Below are 20,142 nucleotides of genomic sequence, written 5' to 3'. Positions count from 1 at the left end.
TTCTGAGAGCCTGCCAGTAGAGCTCCCGACCGAGAAGGCCGCTTGTTTTGACGGGGGAAGTCCTTGCCGATCCAGCAGGCCCCGATAGGTGACACAGGCAGCCTGCAGGGCCGTGGCTGCTCCGGCCTACGGATGGGGAGCAGGTGTGCCGCCGACGGGACAAGGTGAGGTGCGATCAGTATTTTTCCTCTAGAGTACTGTTTGAGAATGCTTTCTTAACAAAGGAAAACCACTCACTGTGTTCACAAAAATAAATAAGCCGCAGGGCAGTGACAAAGGGAACGTGCTGGTCAGACCCAAGCTAGGGTCAAATGAGAATTTTTACTGGACAGAATAACAGAAATGACAACAAAAGTTCCAAATCCCGAGATGCATGGCTTTGTCTCCTAAGATTACTTTGGAAATCAAATATGATTAATTTCCCAGACCAAGGCTTCACTCTGCAACTGCTACCATGAAAAAATATTGTAAGTCGGACAGCGAAGTTACATGAGAACACACGTAGTGCTTCACTCCCCTCACCACAATAACCCATAAACTGGTTAACTTGGACCGGTGTCAAATCTTACAGCCCACAGTTATTTCAGGCTCTATAAAAACACGTGAGTAATTTGAGGAGTTAAGAAGGCATGTTCTTGTAATTACATTACAAGATTCTAATCATTAGAACTTAACAGATCTAACGCAGCATGTCCTCATGAAGACCTACCAGTGGAAGGTACTCACAGAAAACCCTAGAGCTATTTAGTAGATTTTTTTTTTTCCGGTACCAGGAACCAAACTCAGGACCTTGCACTTGCTAAGCAGGCACGTGTACCGCTGAGCTGTACCCCTAGCTCCCCAGAGCTATTTAAACATGAAGTCTGGGCAGAAAGAAGCAAGCTTAAGACACAGGATGGGCTCAGTGGGAAAACACAATTCAGGCTGCAGACACATGCTTTGAGTAGAATGCCTCTTCCTCTCTTTATTCCAGGCACCTTTTATTTTATTAAATAACATAACCATTTTTCTTGCTCTGGAATATGTTTACTTGGAAGCAGCTACACAAATGCACACATCACCCAAGGCCCAAATCCCAATTACCTTCTTTTAAAGTCCACTTGATTGAGCCCGTCCGCTTGCTGACGGCATGCAAACTTCCGTCCAAGGTTGACACAAACAGCAAGGTTTCAGGCACAGTCACTGTGCTGCTGCTTGCCCAAATCTGCAACAAGATGTAGAAGAGTCCCGTGTGAATATGCTTCTTTACTTGAGCATGAACGACCACAGCCCGTCATCCTCAGAGTAATTCTTCATACAACTCCACCTGCCGGATGAAGAGCCTGAGCCTGGAGGGACGTACATCCCACATCCGGACGGCAGCTGAGTCAGGACCAGCCCAGGCCACCTCACTCCACCTAAGCACTGTCCTCCCTGCAGACAGGAAGGCCCGGTAAGCACTGGCACGCTGAAACAATCCACGGGCAGCTTCCGCTGACGCCGAGGGCGACGTTCTCCTCGGTCTTCCGACTCCCTGCTCTCAGGTCTAACTTCATCTCTAACACCGGTCATCTCACAAGACTCCATGATTTAAAAAAAAAAAAAAGAATGCTAACATCCACCCCTCAACATACATGCGTACTTTTGAGATTTTATAAAGAAGAATTAGGGAAAAAAATTAGAGGAGTAGGTTTAAAACAAAATAGGGAAAATAGCTTTTGCTAAAGAATTTATATGATAAAACATTAAGCTTCCACTAAAGACATGCTGTAACAGTAAATAAAAAGCATAACTCCAAACTATTTTTTAGAATCAAAACACAATTTAAATTAAAACATACCTTTTCTTGTCCAAATGATGAAAAACAAAACATTTTATAAAAATAGTCAAAGACTATAAAATTGTATTTCTCATCCATTGCTGTTTGCATTGAAAATTATACATTACCAGCTGGCACGGTATGCCTGTAATCCCAGCTTCTCAGGAAGCTGAGGCAAGAAGGTCCCAAGTTCAAAAGGGCAGAGGATGTAACCCAGTGCTCCTTTGGTTCAATCTCCTATACTTTAAAAAAGAATGTGCTTATACTTTTCGATCTTGACACTGTTTCTATCCCCTAAAGAAATAATCCTAGATACGGAGAAAGCTCTGGGCAATAATACTCATTACATCCTGTTCAAAAACAAAAAAGCAGAAAGAACCAACTCCCAATAATATCCAAAAGGCTAAAATCAATTAAGAGACATATGCTTGATGAAATATAACATAAGCATTAATACAGAACTTCGAAAAATTGCAATACAGAAAAACGCTTCTATATATTATCTGGTGAAAAATAAGAGTCCAAAGTGTGCTGCGCTGGACAGATTTCTGTCGGCCTGTCTGCCGGCTTTGCCCGCTCCCTCACCACACGGTTTCCATGGAGCAGCAGCGTGCATACGCACATGTGCTCGCGGTAGCTGCTAAGGTTTCCTAGGTAGGGCTACTGAGATCAGGCCTTCAACAAGGCCACCTTGCAATAAGGTGTTGTCTGCCTCTGCCGCTGTGCTGCCCAGCAAATGAGCTTGCTCCTGTGGGCGGGCTTTAGATTGAAAGCAGGTCAACACAATTTGCTTATACTGCAACAGTATGAATTTAGGCACAAATGCTTGCTTGCTTTATTATCTTTTTCACACAGGGTTTTGCTACGTAATTCAGGCTGGCCTTGAACTCACTTTGTAGCCCAGGCTGGCCCTGAACTCACGCAATCCTCCTGTCTCAGCCTCCCAAGTGCTGGGATTACAGGTATCTGCCACCATGCCCAGCATAAATGCTATTTTTAAAATACAGAAGTATGGCTGGCTTTTAATATTAAACACAAGATTGTGAAGGTTTACTTGTGCATGGCAGCCTGACCCCAGAATGATTGGTCACTCTTGTAAAGAAGGAGGATGAGGCTGGGGACATAGCTCAGCAGTACAGTGCCTGCCTAGGAAGTGTGAGGTCCAGAGTTCAATTCCCAGTACAAAAAAAAAAAAAGCCGATGATTGATGCCACTTAATCCCTTAAAAGGGAAGGCCCCACGACTCTCTCCAGGCAGCCTGAGGTGGCTGGTCCCTGCATTCGTTTTCCATGGGGGAGACCCACAGGAGAGACAGAAGGGGAGGGTGTTCACGCCAGTTCGAGTCTTGCTCATCCCATCTCTAGGGAGAAAGACCTGGAGGGAAGAGGTTCAGCCCTTACTCTGCCTAGGGCCGGGCCACACACCGTAAGGGGAGAAACAGCCGTAGACTTCGCCGTGGCCTGCTGGGCCTATTCTCTGTACAAAGCCCGCAAGCTGACCCAGAAGGGTCTGCTTTTTAGTCTAACTACGACCAGCAAACTCGTTTCAGGTCAGGAACCGGTGGACAGAAGCATCAAGCGTGGTGCCCTATGTGAGGATCCAAAACTCACCGACTGGGGAATCATTAAAATTATTTCAGCCCACAGGGTCCAGACGATGCTAAGCTCCATCTGGACCTGCTCACCTGGGGAGAGGAAGCCGCACAGCCCAAAGCACCCGGGCCTAAAATAAGATCACGGGGGCCGCAGCTCACTGAGAGATGCCGTCTCCCAGAGAGGGGCGGGTGTGCCCCAGGAGGGCGGGACCACGCTCAGGTGAGCAGTTCAGAGACGGAATAAACAAAGACAGCAGCTGTGTGCACACCCAGGGCCCGGGAAGTAGAAAGCCCCCTCCAGCTGTCAAACAGTTACCATAGCAATAATCACTTTATTTGACAGCTGCTAGGATCCACACAGGAACTGAGCTGGACTGGGGTGGCTGAAGTAGGAGGAAGTAAAACACGGGAGAGAGTGAGAACAGGCTGAGAGAGAGAAAGAACGACAAAGAGAAACACACAAGGAAGCCGAGCACACATGTGCCGCAAAGATCTGGAGGCAGTAAACAGCCCGGCTTCCCCGGCTCCTCCCCGCAGCGCAGAGGTCCCACACGGCCCGCACTAAACTCCCTCTCTGCTTAAGCTTGCTGGAAGTAGATTTCTGTCCCTCACAACCACAACAGTTTACACCCCCACGCAAATTTTTTTTTTTTAAAGCAGATAGGAAAAAGATGAAGAAAATATTGCAGAAGTGTAGCAGCTGCTTTTTTCTCTAGTTTTCTGAATTTTTAATAACACGGTCATGTAACCCACAAAGACTCTTTCACAAGCTAGAGCAGGGATGTACAAGCGAGCGGGTGGGAGAGAGGCTGGAATGTAAACGAGTTCCGGGGAGCACCTGAGCTTCAGGAGAAGCACTTTCCATTCATTCCAGGGCAATGGCAGCTGGACCGCCTTCGATCCCTAATACTCAGCAAGACAGACAAACGTTCAGAAACACAGACCTCTCCCAATCAGACTGTGTGCATCCAAAAGTGAAAGAATCTGTTGTTATCAAAGCCTACAATGCAACAATAACAAACTAAATGCCCCCAGGACATCTTACACGTTACGAATACTTACAAGGGAGACGACAGCCACCACTTTGCCCGAGCACCTGGCAAACCACAGGAAGAACAATTGCCTACGGTTGGCTGGTGACTCGAAATGAAATACTAATCACACAACGAATGTAGTCTTCTGGAAGTCTCAAGAGCACACGGTTTAGAGAAGTTGAACTCAGCACCTGAGAGCTCTGGCGGTTAATCACAAGGTCACAGTAACTCCCCAGCCCTCTCACAGGCCCGTTCTTCTCTCTGAAGGTTCTCGGCTGTTTCAAACCCGGGTGCCTGGGAAGCACAGTGTCTGAACAGTGTCACACTCTCACACGGCACATACATGTCACCCATTTCTAGCTTTCCCACCCGCACTTCTGAGGCACAAATGCCTGCCTTCAAGTACAGCTGCTGCAACTAACATGAATTAGATATGCTTCTAGACGGCTTTTATGGTACTGAGCGCAGCTAAGAACTACTCTTCCTGGCCATCAAAAAGCACTGCTTCACAACAGTGAATGTGCTCATCGCCTCTGCCCCGCCGCTTCCATCTCCGGCACTCACTCCTCTCTACGACAGACGAAGCAGCAACAGGCCCTGCAGCTACTCACATCGGTCTCCAGAGAGTGCGAACATGGGAAGAAAAAGCCAGTTCTGCAGACCTGCTCCACACTGACCATCTGAAAGGTGACTCACGTTTAAAACTACTGGAATACATTCTCCAGGCTGTGACGAGGCCTTCTAGGAAGCAGTCCACAGTAACACTCCAGAGGCTGAGAAGGACCGGGTGAGCTAGCTGGTCCCCACGGACGTCAGATTCTGCCCACACAGTCTCTCCACGCCAGCTGAGTAGAGAGCATCTGAGAAGCGCCCGCCCTGAGGACGGAGTGGCCCGGCTGCACACTGCGGAGGATGTGGGGAAACCAGCCCAGTTCACGTAGCGGGATTTGGTGCAGGCAGAGCCCTCAGTACAGCCCCGCTCAGAGAGAATCTGATTTGACTTTCGGGGCTGGGGATTTAGCTCAGCGGCACAGCGCCTGCCTGGCAAGTGCAAGGTCGTGAGTTCGATTCCTGGTACTGGAAAAAAACTAAACCAAAAAAGAATCAAACTACAGGTCTGATTTGACTTTCAAGACAGGATTTCACCATGTAGTTCAGGCCGGCCTTGAACTCACCATGCAGTCCAGGCGCTCCTCTTGCCTCAGCCGCCCGCCCGAGTGCTGGGATCACGCGGAGTGTCACCAAGTCTGGCTCGGACAGGATTTTAACAAGTCTCTCCCCATGAAAACAAATGCAAGATCAGGACGGGGTTGAGCTGCCCGCTGTTCTGATTATAAAATGCTCCACAAAGTCTGGCAGCTTCACCTCTCACAAAAGGCACCGTCCACACTACGTTTGCTACAGAGACACGGGCGTTACCCGTCTCACTTACCAACTGTTTTAGCAGAGATGAGTAACAGTCACCAACAATTTAATTATTCTCCATACTCTGAACTCTGCTGATCATTGGCTGCTCTTTCATTAATCAACTCCTCGTGTTTCTAGTAAGAAAAAATCTTTTCTAAAATACCCCCTGAAATAACTTTGTTTAGAAAAAGTCTTCGGTGAAGGGAATTACGGAATGAGGGGCACAGACACGAAATGACACGGAGAGAAAGCCTTTCAGCGTGCACGCCGGTATTCGGGACTGCTCAGGCAAGGCGGCGATGGCTGGCCAGCGGCTGGAGGACAGCCAGCAGGGGCCTGGCTCTGGGGTCACATCTACCCTCACACTCAGCCCCCATGCAGTCAGCACAGCGGGAGGCACCCTGCCACCTCCCCAGCCTCGGGACGCAGAACACAGGGCGGCTGAACGCTCTCAGCAAGGGTTTCAGAAGTGCTGCAGTTCGTAAATTTCAGACACACGTTCAGAAACTCCTTCCAGGTGAGCTGATGACCTAGTAACGAAGGTCAGGAACAAGGTTAATGACACTGGCACACACCTCCCTTCCCCAAGTCAGCAGGAAGAGGCGGCACCACGCGCACCATCCCTCACACAGCTTTGCGGACTGATCTACACTCCATGAGGACTGCTGTCTCTGCTCTACCTGCAAACCCTCTCAGAAAAGAGGTGCCCCACCGTGAACAACAGAGCCCTAACCCTTTCAGGCGGCATGCAAACTGTTCAAGTCCAGCATCTCCAAATTCACACGGCAACAGTGACACTACTTCAGTAGGGTAAGTACGGAGTTAAGTCCAGTCTGAGTCTTCTCCCTTCCCATTCCCACCCAGTGGACTATCACGTGTTTTTCTTCTGGTTTTTTTAGACAGGGTCTATGTAGCCCTGCCTGGCCTCGAACTCATGTGATCCTCCTGCCTCAGCCTCTCAAGTGCTGGGATTACAGGTGTGTGCCACCACGTCCAGCTCAGACTATAGTATTTGTAATATTAGAATCTAATACTTTGGTTTTTTCTATGTGTACTTCTGTGTGGTTGTTCTAACTAATATTCCTGTATGCTCACTGAATTACTGTATATTGCATAATCTTAACTTTTATCTTATTTAAGGTTAAGAAGTTTAATTTGGTTCGGAAGGTGGAGGCAGGAGGATCGCCACGAGTTCAAGGCCAGCCTGTGCTACATAGCAAGACCCTGGAAAGAAAGAGTGAGGGAAGGGGGAGGGAGAGGGGGAAGAGGAAGAGGTGGGAGAAGAAGGAAAAAAGAAAGAAAAGAGAAAAAGAAAGAATGAAAGAAACAAAGAGAAAAAGGAAGAAAGAAAGAAAGGGAAATTTTATTCAAGGTTAAGAAAACCATTCCTTCGAATTACAGATATAGTATTTGTTTAACACTAGCAAGAATACTGGTATGTGTCCAAAAGAATACCATGATACAATCCACGTGTACCTAGACTAACGGACCCAACAGCTTGTCATCAACCAGGCCGCCTTTTGCAGTGAAGGGGCTCCTTGCTGGGGCTCAGCCCACCAACCGGCTGGCCGTAGAGGCAAAGCGAAGGCAAACTGACTTAAGTACTCATTTCGGCTGGCTAATGAACATACCTCCCAGCATGAGGGGTGAGACGTGAAACAGCTAGGTAAGAGGGCAGGATTATGCAAGGAAGATTTCCAAGGCATTGGCTGCACTGCCCAGTTAGACCATGGGAAATCTTGAGAACAGTTAAAGCTGCACATCACCAAGTACAGAATAATAAATTTCAAGTGGGGAAGAATGTGCTGGAGAATCAGAGCTTATAATTATTACCCACAGCAATAATGCCGGCAGGCGGGACGGGCGTCCTTCACCGAGAGACGCGTCTATGCCAAAGGACCCACAAGGGGAGGCCAGGTAAGACTGAGGGGGTACAGCGTGGACGTGCAGGGGGAGTGGTGTCCAACGAGTAACAGAGCGGGGGTTAGCAACAGACAACGGCAAGCTGATTGGAGTGTTCTGCTGGTTCTGACTACTAAAACCCACAGGACAGATCAGCTCATTTTAAGAAATATCAGAATCATACTTCCTGGTGTGCCAAACAAGGCTCCAGTCCAAAGCTGGGCATGGTGGTGCACGCCGGTAATCCCAGCTCTCAGGAGGCTGAGGCAGGAGTTCGAGGCCAGGGTAGACTACACAGTGAGTTCAAGGCCAACCTGAACTATACAGAAAGACTCTGTCTCAAAACAAAAACAGAAGCAGTCCTATAGGGCTTTTCTCACAATAAATAATACCTATGCAGTAATGTCACTCCAGCAGTAGTACAGTAAGTCCCCAATTTACCAACACGCAAGTTGCAAACTTTCTCAGGTGTGTTACGTAAAACTCACTTTGCTTATGAGTAAATCCGATTTACGAACAGTTCTGGAATGGAATTCATCCGTAAGTCAGGGACTTACTGTATTCTTTAACAGACTGTTTGTGGCCACTAAATGACATTCAGAAAAAGGATGTCTGTCTACGATTCTATTTGCAATAACATTACCTACTTCGGACTCTAAACAATGCCTGGCTATTGGTGGTTCTGGTTGCTTTACAAAAGGACACAGCATAGTACCAGCATTCTAATGTCATTTGATCACAGTTGAAGACTGTGCCTATGACAGCCAAAAAAACTACCAAGAGTTCGCCAAGGCAGCATCAAACTGAAACTGGCACTTTTAGACATGTTGCATGTAGCTCTCTCAGTGGTAAAGAAAGCTCGCGTGGCCCACAGGAGCAAAATCCTCACACTGATCGGGACAGTGGGTTAAACTCTGAGAGGTAAAACTCCTACCTTTGGAGGTATCTTTTATGCATGTATATGTGTTCCTGGGGGTTTGAACCCAGGGCTTCGCATATGTGAGGCAAATGCTCTACCACTGAGCTATGTCCCAAGCCCTTTTAACATCTGTTTTCAGGTCAGGGTCTTGCTAAATTGTCCAGGGTGTCCTTGAACTTGTGATTCTCCTGTCTCAGCCTCCCAAGTGACTGGGGTTGCAGGCAAGTGTCACAGGGCCCAGATTAAAAGCATCTTAAAGCCGGGCGTGGTGGTGCATGCCTGTAATAATCCCAGCACTCGGGAGGCTCAAGCAGGAGGACTGCTGTGCGTTCAAGACCCTCCTGGGCTAAATATGAGTTCAAACCCAGCCTGAACTGCATAGTGAAACCCTGTCTCAAAAAGGTAAAAAAGTAAATAAATAAAAAATCTTAAAGTAAAGGTCTGATTAGACAAATATAAAAAAGATTTTTATTCCAATCAAATTCTGATCCAACCCCCACCTCATTTATACTTCTGACCCAATTGCAAAATACTCATATAAATATGGAGACTTCCATAAAGCTGCATGTACCCAATGACATAGAAACCTCACTGCTTTTGTCTCCTGTACATTGAACTGGAATGAAGATTAAGAACAGACTTAGAACACTGGTGATAGTAAGACTTTTCTAGTTTGACTGTGTCAAGGATTTAAGACTAACCTCGAAATTGTTCCAAATTCTGTTCTACTTTGTTGACCCATGTGCAGGTCAACAATAATCCATCAACCATACAGTTCCTTCTAACCAGTCTATCAGTTAATGTTTCCTGATAATACGTCAATAAAAGTAACCATGAAATTTGCTTTGGAGGGGAGTCAAGTATTGCTGGGATGCAGTAAAGGGCAAGGCCTAACTGAACAGTGCCATGTGGTTTCCAAACTAAGCTGCTGAGAGTTAAATACTACTGTGGCAATTCTGGGGTATGGTGTAATTAACCACCACCCGAGACAGTTAGAATTCTTCAGTTCAGGCTATTCCTCTTCTTTAATGATCTGCCGAAAGGTACTTCATAAGCCTGCTTCATTCTTGAGCACAAAGCCACGCTAATTTCATAAGAGGTTCATGTATTTCCCCTAAACTGGGTTTGGGCCGTAGGCTAAATGTCTGTGTATCGGCTATACTTCTGTTTGTCTTCATGGACCCTCTGCCACCATGGGAGGAAGAAATACCGGTGGAAGTAAAGGTGCTCTGGGAAGCCCTTTAGCACACCACAGGTGCTCGCTTCCGCAGCACGTATACACAGCACACCACAATCAAGAAACAAGCCCTGGCTGGGTGTGGTGGTGCACACCTGTAATCCCAGCACTTGAGAGACTGAGGCAGGAAGATCACCAGGAGTTTGAGCCCAGCCTGGGCTACACAGTGAGTTTATGCCCAACCTGAACTGCATAGCAAGACCCTGTCTCAAAAAAAGAGAGAAAGAAAGAAAAAAAAAAAGAGAAAGGAAGAAAAAAAGAGAAAGAAAAGAAACGAAAATCCAAGCCAAGTCAAGCCAAGCCAAGCCCTAGGGTGGTATCAAAACCCTAAGGTTTCTGAGAATCCTTGGGGAGCTAGGCCAAATCCTGCATTTTCTAGCCATGAAAACTAAAACCCAAGGTTACACAATCATCTAATGACTTAGCTTCAGAACGCAGGTACTGCCAATATTTTTTGTTGTCTTTGCTAAAGGGAAATAACCACGATTTAGATTTAGTGACAGTCAAGCCAGGCAAATGAGCGCCTATCTACCATCCCAGAACTCTAAGAGGCTGAGGCAGAAGGACGCAAGTTCAAGCTCTGCCTAAGCAACTCAGTGAGACCTTGTCTCCAAATAAATAAATAAAAAGGGCTGGGGATGTAGCTCAGTGTAAAGGCCCTAGGTTCAATCCACAGGACCAAAAACAAAACCAACAAAAAAAAAACCAGAATCTAATGACAAGAAAACTACTAGCCTCACCTTGATGAAGAAATAAACTGAACTAAGACAGGTCTGACTTCAGCTGTTCACCAGCCTTACAAAAAAGCCGGTCTTCATCCATTTGAGTATGGATACTCATGTGTAGTTCAATTTATCGTGAAGAAGCCCTCATGTGGAAACCCCAAGAAAAAAGAAAGTAAGTCTCAGAGATACCAAACGTTTCAGTCCTGATAACAGCAACGAATCCGGAACTGTCAGTTTTGCTCTGCACACAAGGTTAAGAGACTTCTTTGGGTGGGGAGCAGGGTAAGTGGACAGGGAAGGCATCAGGTAGAAAATGGATTAAGTACTCTAGCTCAATTAAAATTATCTACCAACAACTGTATTTATGACATAATTGCCACTTACACTTACCAGATGTTGCCAAGTTTTATGATGAAAGTTAAACACGAAATACAGCTCTGTTTGAGACAGCTGGCCAGACTGACTTCACAGTCAGAACCCTCATTGTTCGACTCAGCCGCGAGGATTATCTACTCCACTAACCAAGTCCGCCATGCCGCCGTCCTCTCTCCAATCAGCCAGATAGTTATTTAAGCCCACGTGACCACGCACAACACGGATCAAACAGCGGGACCGCTTACCGCTCCGGGGAGGTGTAATTTTCGAGATGAAAAGAGCCGAAGAGAACACCTTACCCAACCCTTTCATTTCACAGTGGAGAAAAATCAAGGCCCAGAGAGGCGGAGTGACTTGTCCACGGCAGCACAGACAGCCAAGCGGAGACACAGGGCCAGTTCCAGGTCTCTCCCTCCCACTCTGGTCCTGTGCTTGTCGCACCACACTGTAATTCTGCTACTTTAAACCATGGTTCTCTGAGAACCATAAGCTTACATTATTTCAGGCCTCAAGCTCCCCTTGGCATCCTGCTGGGAGAGATGAAGATCGGTCCTCCGCTGCTGAAGCGAGGGTTGGACCTTGTGGATGAGACCAAATGTGATTTGTAGATCCTCTAACAACACCCAATATACCAAACAGAACTGCAAATTATACAGGGTGGGGTCTTTCAAAATGTTCTAGAAGAACACTCAGGGGCTCTCACTGTAGATCTAGGTGCGTGGGAACAATACCACGAAAAGCCCAAAGTCTTAACCACCATGAAAATGTACCCAGCTCAGATTTTGATTATTTCTTAACTGACATATAAAAATTGCATATCCTTACAGTGCATAACGTGAGGTTCTGATGTATACATACATTGTAGAGTGGCTAAATCAAACTAACAAATCTACTGCCTGCATATGTGTTTTTTGTGTGTGTAGGGAAAATACTTAAAATCTATTATTTCAGCAACTTTCACGTATACAATGTATTGGGGTTTTTTTGTTTTGTTTTTTTCCGGTACCGGGAATCGAACTCAAGACCTCGCGCTTGCCAGGCAAGCACTGTGCCGCTGAGCTAAATCCCCAGCCCTACAATGTATTGTTATTAACTACAATTACCAGGTTGTACAATGCAGCTCCTCAACAGCCAGTGTCTAATGGTCTAAAAAGATGCTCTTTCATGAAGGATGATGACGATGATGATGCAGCCACTGCCAAGTGCCTCGATGAAGCCAGCCATTCTTTTAATGTCAGTGCCACGGAAACACACGCTGTTGATTAGCATGCCACAACGCCTTTGAACAGCAGGGACCATTTTAATAGCCAGTTACAAACTGACGAGCCTCATGAAGTAAGGTATAGTTTATTCAACCTGGCCTTTAACTATGTAGCCCAGGTTGACCTTGAACTCACATCGATCTTCCTGCCTCAGCCTCCTGAGCTCATGGGCCACCACACCCAGCTATTTCTACTTCCCGGGCTCACATATTTGGGCAGAGATAGGAAAGCATAAGGAACTGCTTAGAAGACTGCACTGACAAAACCGAGTCTAGCATCGCAGCTGTAAATGGAGGTTTGAGAAGATGCCCGCCAAGAGGATCTGGCCGGCATCCTACACCGCGGCTCTCTCCAGCTTTTCAAGTGGTTGGCAGGAAACAGAACCAGGACAGAATTACCAGTGATGAGATAGCCAGCCTTTGGGTCCAAGGACGGAGCATTTCCAGACATCAAGGAACAGAACCCACTCCTGAAAAAGGACAAACGGCTTGCCAGGGCCGGCTGGGCAGGGGACGTACTTTTACAGGACATACTCTGCTGCCAATGCCGCGTACTTCCCCAGGAACCTCTCTTCCTAATGTCACCATCCTGGTCAGGCTCCCTCTACTGTGGAGTCACCCAGCCTCCCTGCCAACTCCGCGGGGTCCACAGAGTGGATTACATGGGCATCTGGGCCATGGCTAAACTTCCAAATTTGTGTTTTCTTTTGAAAACTGAGGAATAGCAACATCTCTCTAAAAGCTATGTGCACAAAATAAGTACTAAGAATTCCAAAAGCAAGAGTTGCATAAATAGCAAAGAGGATCACGTAATAGAAGAAATCAGTGGCAGCCAAGGATATCATCAGAAAGCAAACACTGCTCAAAAACCTGACTATCCACTCTGTCTCCACTCTCCACTGCTTCCCACCCACATCCCTCTCTCCCCGCCCACTGCGGCGGACGCGGTCCTGGAATGAATGCTGGCACTGTGGAGCTCTTAGAAGGTGCACAACAGCCCGTGCTGACAAAGACAAAAGGACAAGCTGCAATGATAAAGGAAGGTTAAAATATGTTTGTTTTGTAGTGTTTAAAAAGGAGGGGCCAGGCATGGTGGCGTATGGCTGTAATCCCAGCACTCGGAAAGCTGAAGTAGAAAATCGGAGGCCAGCCTGGGCTACACAGTGAGTTCAAGGCCAGCCTGAACTACGTGGTGAGACCCTGTCTCAAAAGAAAAGAGAGAGAGAGAGAGAGAGAGACAGAGACAGAGACAGAGACACAGAAACACAGAGACAGAGATAGAGACAGAGAGAGAGACAAAGAGAGAAAGAAGAGTATATAACTACTAAAAAGATTTTTTTCAAATGTTACTACATTTTAAATTCTAGGATTGTATTTCAATCATCTGGAAACTTACATAGTACACCATTTTCTGATGATACTGAAAAACTCAAAGGACACTGGTTAAGTCCAATGCGGTGCCTGGGCAGTAGGACATGGTTGTTAAAGGCCTGTTTCTGGTTTTGGACCACCTTGGGCAGGTACTGACCAGTATGTGCCTTGATTTTCTCACCCATGAAATGGAGATAATAAAATCGACTTAAAAGATTTGTCGGGAAATTTAAATGAATCAATATACAAAAAGCTCTTAGAATAATAGTGCGTTCTACACAGAAAGCACTACATCAGTGTCAGTTATTACAATTAAATCAAGAACTGCGTGAGGATTTCCCACTTCTGGTGATTCCTTGGACTGAGGTCTGAAGCAATGATGGAGATCTCAGGCGTGTTAGGAGAGCTCCTCACACTTTTCGAGGTGACCCGTGTTCATCTGTACACAAGGGGGTTCCTGGTCAGAATGAACTGACTGCCTCTGGAGAATAAGCTGCAACTCCAGCCCAGTGAGCTCCCTCGGGGCCACGGCTGCCCTGTCTCTGTCACACAGCTTGACTTCTTTGACTTCAGTTATCTTCTAATTTTCTGGGGCGGCAGGGTTCGTGGACAATTAGGTATTTTTGCTGACACTTCAATCACATACGATTCAGTGCAGTTAGATTTTACTGTCCACATCCCCGGAACATGCCACATCCACAAACGGTCTCTAGTTAGCTTAGCGAAGAAGAGACAGACGAAAAGAAGAAAGGAGAGGGACAGGAGCTGTAAATGCAAAAGGGAAGTGAGAGAGATGTGCTCGTTGTCAGGTGAAACGGAATACCCAGGAATCCACCCAGGAGTGTCATCTCGGGGCAGCTGCCCTTGTTAGACCATAAAAATTTTACTTCTTCCTATTATGTACAGGAATTATGCTATAAATTCGAGACCACGAAGTGACGTTACCAACCCTGGTGATCAGGGTACTTAAAAGACTTCACTGCTTCTCAGATGCTGGACAAACGCCTCTCGGGATCATCTTTTGACTGTTTTCAACATGATCTTTTAAAATGAAAAACTTGCTATTCTATCTATATTTAGGAAGTCTTTGGGTGGGAAAAGGGGTTCTCCAGATTTTTAATTTGTCAATAAAGCAATTTTAAAGAAATAAAGTTTTGCAATTCTTAAAAAAAAAAGCTACATGAAACACCACCGTCTAATCATGACAAGAGAAATCAGTTCCTGCCTTCACAGAGCGTATCATCTAACAGCTGACCACGGCAGCCAAATGAGCGCACACAGAATGACGAGCTGCTGTAAGTGCTGTGAAGGAGATACAGAGAGAGCCACGGGAGCTTAACAGAGATGAACTGAGCTGACCTTCGGATGGTTTGGGGGCAGAGAGGGATGTACAAAGAAATCTTCCGGAAGGAGTAACATTCAAGTTAAGGTCTCCAGGAAGGGGGAGGAAAGGCCGCATTTCCCCGGCCTGATGAACAGTCTGTGCAAAGGCCCTGAGACAAGGTAATTTCCTGTGCTAAGGACCTACAGCATCAGCGTCACTAGAGAGAAAAGGAGAGGGAGGAATGGGGCCAGCAGGACTGAGGCCGGAGGCAAAAGCCCAGGTGTACATTAACACAGACTGGGTCCTTACAGGCCTCATGTGATGACACAAAGAGCAGGAAGTGCTGCTCAGGACATTACAGAGCAGACCTGGGAAGAGAAATCCCGAAGTGCTCAATACACCAACCACACAGAGACCTGAGGGCACACCCCAGCTGAGGCCTCCCTGAAGCTCTAATCTGCACTGACAACAGACTAATGCTGCTGAGCTGACTGACAGCTGACTACAAGGCTACACGCCGAAATTTCTTGAGAAAGTCCAACTGTGGGCTTTCGGACAAACACCAGCGCAAGGTCTCTTGCTCTGCACAGCCCCTCATCTTCGGGCCTCCTCAGCCTTGCATGGGGTCAGGTTTCATCTGAAGGCCAAGACGTTAAATCTGCCCGTCTCCTCCTCACCTCCCAGGTGCTACAGCCCCGTCAGGCCTGCAGTGGCTCTCGGGCAGCGCTGGAGAACGGCCGGTCCGCGCGCCGCCGCTCTAAAAGCTTCATCGCGGCCGCGCGAGGGCTCTGGTCCCTGTGACCACGATAGGCAAAACCCAGGGTGTCGGACCCGACAGCACTGGGTTAGTCACTGAATGATGATCTTGGTTACTCAAGCAGGCTGACGAGGACTTGGAGGGTTATCAGTCTCCTCCTACCATCCCTGCTTTGTTTGTCTTCCTGTTGGCTGTCTCTTTGACTCTTATTTGCTAGTTCACGTCTTTCAACCCCACCCCGGATCGGACTCTCCTTTATGCTACATATGTACAGAAAGAAGGGTCCTGTTACAGAGAACGCACGGAAGTTCCCAGGCCGATACAACTCCCGCGTTCAAGGAACAGCCCACCCAGCCAGGAACAGCGCGAGACCCCATGTTCCGTGGCTGTGCCTCCGACAGCGGACTTGGCAATGCCTCCAAGGTCTACCTGCAGCCGTCTCTAAGCCTCCTCCCTTGCCAGCCTAACCTGTCCCATAGGCTCCAAAACCTCCTGATTATGCTCTGGAAATTCCAAGGGAAGAAACCCATGTTCTTCGGATACTCCCATGAGGCTGGTGCGTGTAACACAGGAAAGCTGAAAGGGGGAGGCGCGGCACGCACGCGTGCTCTGGTGTGCACTGGGCAGGCCATTCATTTCCCCAGGTATCAGTTTCTGATTCCATGAAGGAAGAAGACGAGCGGAAGACGTTTAGCTCTGCAGCACAACCCTCGTGACTTACCTGCCCTTCATCCTCCTTTTGCTCGGTGTAGATCCTTCCAGCCCAAGCAATAGAACACGTCCCCGAATCCACACAAACCCCGCTGCCTTTCAACACCGTCATTCCTAATCCTCATCCTGCAACATCCCAGAGACTTCATGTTTCTCAAAATACCGCAATATACGTGTTAGTTACAACCTGATTCACAGTAAGGTTCAGGACGAGGCAAAGAAACATCATAAAAACCAACTAACATTATGTGGGACTGCCGGGTACGTACATGCTACAGACTAAACCACCCAGTAAACTGAAGGGAGATCCCTGTTCTGCAATCACAAGTCGGGTAAGTGACTGACCCTAACCAGGCAACAAAAGCCCCAGAGGTTTCCAAGTACTGAACCATCACATCCACAGGACTTGGAGCTGGTCTGAGAAGCAACTGTGGCTTGGTGCCTGCTGAGTGAGTGCAAAGAAATACAGACAAATTCAACCTCAGTGTGTAAAGGGAACTGTTTTCTTTTTTGCAAAACCAGACCACAGTAAGCAGAAAACGAACCCTAACCGAACGACAGGATAAGATCCCTGTATTGTTCAGAGCAACTACTGTCGTGTCTTTGAGATCAGAGGTTCTCCAAATCTGGTTTTACAACTTTCCGACAGTATTCCAATTCATCTGAGATGTTACAAATACGTCTACAATTGATGAAACCATTTGTTGAATGTAAAACACACACACACACACACACACACACGCACACACACGCACGCACGCCTGCACGCCCCGCACATGCATATTTGGGAGCAGAGCCATCACATAAAGCGAGGAATAGCTGGCTCTGTTCCCTGAGTTGTGGGGGTTTCTGAGGTTTTCCTGACAAACATTTAAACATTTTCTTGTCAGGTTATCACTAAAAATCAACAACGGTCACACTCAGTGCCTCATATTTGCTCAAGATTTTCAGACATACCTGAGAGTTGTTGACCGCAGTCCTCCAAAGATTAAAAGAGAAACGAAGCAGAGTTGTTGACCGCAGTCCTCCAAAGATTAAAAGAGAAACGAAGCAGAGCACAGACCTGCACGTTAACCGCAATACCAGGCGACACGATGCCGCCTGGAGCGCAGGAAAAGCGCTATCCAGGACAGCACAGGAGCGCAGGAAGGGCCCACGCCCCCCCGGGCCCAGAGACAGCCACACCCGACGAAGCCGCCCCCGCTGACCAGGAGCTCACCAGGCCCGCTCTCTCTTGCTCTGTTGTCCTTTCCTTGTTTCAGAATTTTCTCACATTCTACATAGTTTATGCACACTATTCACTGTGCTATTGCTTCCTGCCTGTCTCCACCAAGTAGATGTAAGTTCCACGAGGAGAAGGCGATCACTGCTTCGTTCATTAATGTATGCAAGTGCTTGGCAAACCGTATCATACGTACTTTTACAAAACTGGTGAGTGGACAAATAGACAGAGGGAATAAAGAGACAGAATTCACTGTATTCGAGAGCTCGGAAACCAGAAGCTCGAAGCAAAGCAGGTCTGCAGTCTCCCACCTCCCAGGTGAGAATGTGACACTGTACGGAAAGGACGTGGCTGAGGAGCTGGTCCCTTCCACTTAAATGGTGTTCCTAATTTGGGGGCACATTTACAAACAGGTCCACGGAGCAGATTTTTCCAGTTCCACTGCCTTGCTTTACAGATGAAGAAATGGGGTAGGGGCTAACTCACCTGTCCAGTCTCACAGCTACCCAGTATCAGAGGAAGAATGTACTGCCATCAGATGGGGCAAATGTGCATGGAAGCGAGACTGTGCCTACACACTACGTTTCCAAGCTGCTCAGCCCACCAGCTACGCCGGCCTAGCCGCTCAAGCAGTTCAGAACTGGCGCTGCCAGTGAGAAGTGCCTTGCAGCAAGAAGTTCAAGCAGAAACAGCCCCGACGCTGGGGTCCACACAGCTCCCTCAGTGCAGAAGCGCAGCCCCACTCCAAAGGTGTCTGCGAAGAGCAGCCTCCAATTCTACTAATGTCTGTCAGGCTGGTTCCACTGGAGCTTCACACTCGGTCCGCCCGGCCAGTGTGGTACGGAGAAGTGCATCTCCCCTGGATGCAAACCACCAAATTGGATTTTTGTGAGTAGCAACAGAGCTCCACGCACTCCACCTGGTCATGCCCCACATTCAACAGTCAGGCCTTTCAATCTGCACCTGCTGCCGAAACTCTTTGGGGCCCATCTCAGGCTACGAGGCTGATCAAAGAACCCAGCTATCAGCTCTTCCAGGAAAAGAGAAGGGATGCCACCAACTCCCCCTCCTACCATTTGCTTCCAACACACACGGCCACCCTGATAGGAGAGTCCTTTAAAAACAATTTTGACTGACGCACAGTTGTAGGTGTTTATGTAAACAGTGTTACTCTGATACACGCACACAGTGTATGGAGCAAGATAGTTACCGTACATAGCACCCCAAACATCTATCATTTCTCTCTGTTTGGAACACTCAAAACCCTTTCTAGTTATTTTTGAAATCTACAGTGAACTGCCGATAACCGCGGTCACCTACAGAGTCTCCCCGCCTGTCTGTCCGCGTGCAGCTCCTCACCTGCCCTTCTCTGTCCCTCTCTCCACCCGCTTCCCCTGCCCGGAGCCTGCTAAGAGCCACTGCATCCCACTCTCTGCTTCTGTGAGGCCACCTTCTCCAGCTCCCACATTTGAACGAGAGCCTGAGACACAGCATCCGCCTGGCGCGGCTGGCTTACTTCACTTGGCATAACGTCCTCCGGTTCCATCCACGCTGTCGCAACAGGATTTCATTCTCTTTGCGACCAAATAATATTCCACCATGCATGCTTGCCTTCTCTTTATCCGTTCATCTGGTTTTGGACACCCAGGCTGATTCCGTACCTAAACTATGGATTTTAACCATGCCTCAGTATAAACACGGAAGTGCAGCTGCACTGTGGCATACTCATTTCTAGAAAAGTCCCCTTTTTATATGCTTCATTCCTATGCTTTAACTTACCTAACTTACACCTTCCACAAATTCCTTTTATTCACTCCCCTTAGTTACATCCCTGTTTTGTTTTGCTTTTGTATTTTTGAGACAGGGTCTCGCTATATAGTTCAGGCTGGTCTATGCGGCCCAGGCTGGCCAGGAACTCACTGCAATCCTCCTGCCTCAGCCTCGGGTTCTGGGATGACAGGCGTGCGCCGCCCACGCCCGGCTAGTGACTTCACTCTTGTGCAGCCAGAAGGATGGTTTTACCTATAAAGAGCCTGTGAGGGAGCCTGGAAAGCAGAACTGTTTTAATGCTCAGGACTCCCGATATAAGGAGAAGGCAGAAATGACAAAGAAGCATAAGTGTTTTCCAGGTTTTTAGTAACACCCAAACATTTTATAATTCAGTAACTGAGTACATTTGAATACAAGACCGGTTATCAGTTGAAGCTAATGAAAGCAATTTCAAAGGTTTGGACTCAAAAGAAAAAATACCCACGGGTCTTAAATTGGCTGCTCTGTAAAGCTGACAATATAAAATAGAACAACAACATAATGTTGGGTTCTATATTATTTCTAGTTCTCCCACTAACTAATAGAATCTAGAAGCCCTAACCTTCCACAAAATGAGCCAACAGCTGTCCCTGGCCTGATTCATGTTCTGTGACATCACCGGCCACACGTAAGTGCACTTGCTGTGGCCAGGATTAAGGTCCATGAGTCACCTGAACGCCTCAACCTGGCCGCACA

General features: G+C 47.5%; 1 protein-coding gene across 1 annotated transcript in view; it reads right to left on the bottom strand.

The window, feature by feature from the left end:
• Ern1 (endoplasmic reticulum to nucleus signaling 1) overlaps nucleotides 1-20,142 on the bottom strand; it is a gene marked incomplete in the record, with an annotated part of 82,999 nt that overhangs the window by 50,629 nt on the left and 12,228 nt on the right. Inside the window, 1 exon segment of the mRNA XM_013503183.1 lies at nucleotides 1,084-1,199. Within this exon segment, the coding sequence (XP_013358637.1) occupies nucleotides 1,084-1,199 (116 nt within the window).

This window comes from Chinchilla lanigera, unplaced genomic scaffold (assembly GCF_000276665.1).
Source record: "Chinchilla lanigera isolate Chin_1 unplaced genomic scaffold, ChiLan1.0 scaffold00077, whole genome shotgun sequence".
Classification (NCBI taxonomy): domain Eukaryota; kingdom Metazoa; phylum Chordata; class Mammalia; order Rodentia; family Chinchillidae; genus Chinchilla; species Chinchilla lanigera.
The sequence above is the reverse complement of the archived record's forward strand: the minus strand, read 5'-3'. Positions and strand labels throughout refer to the sequence as shown.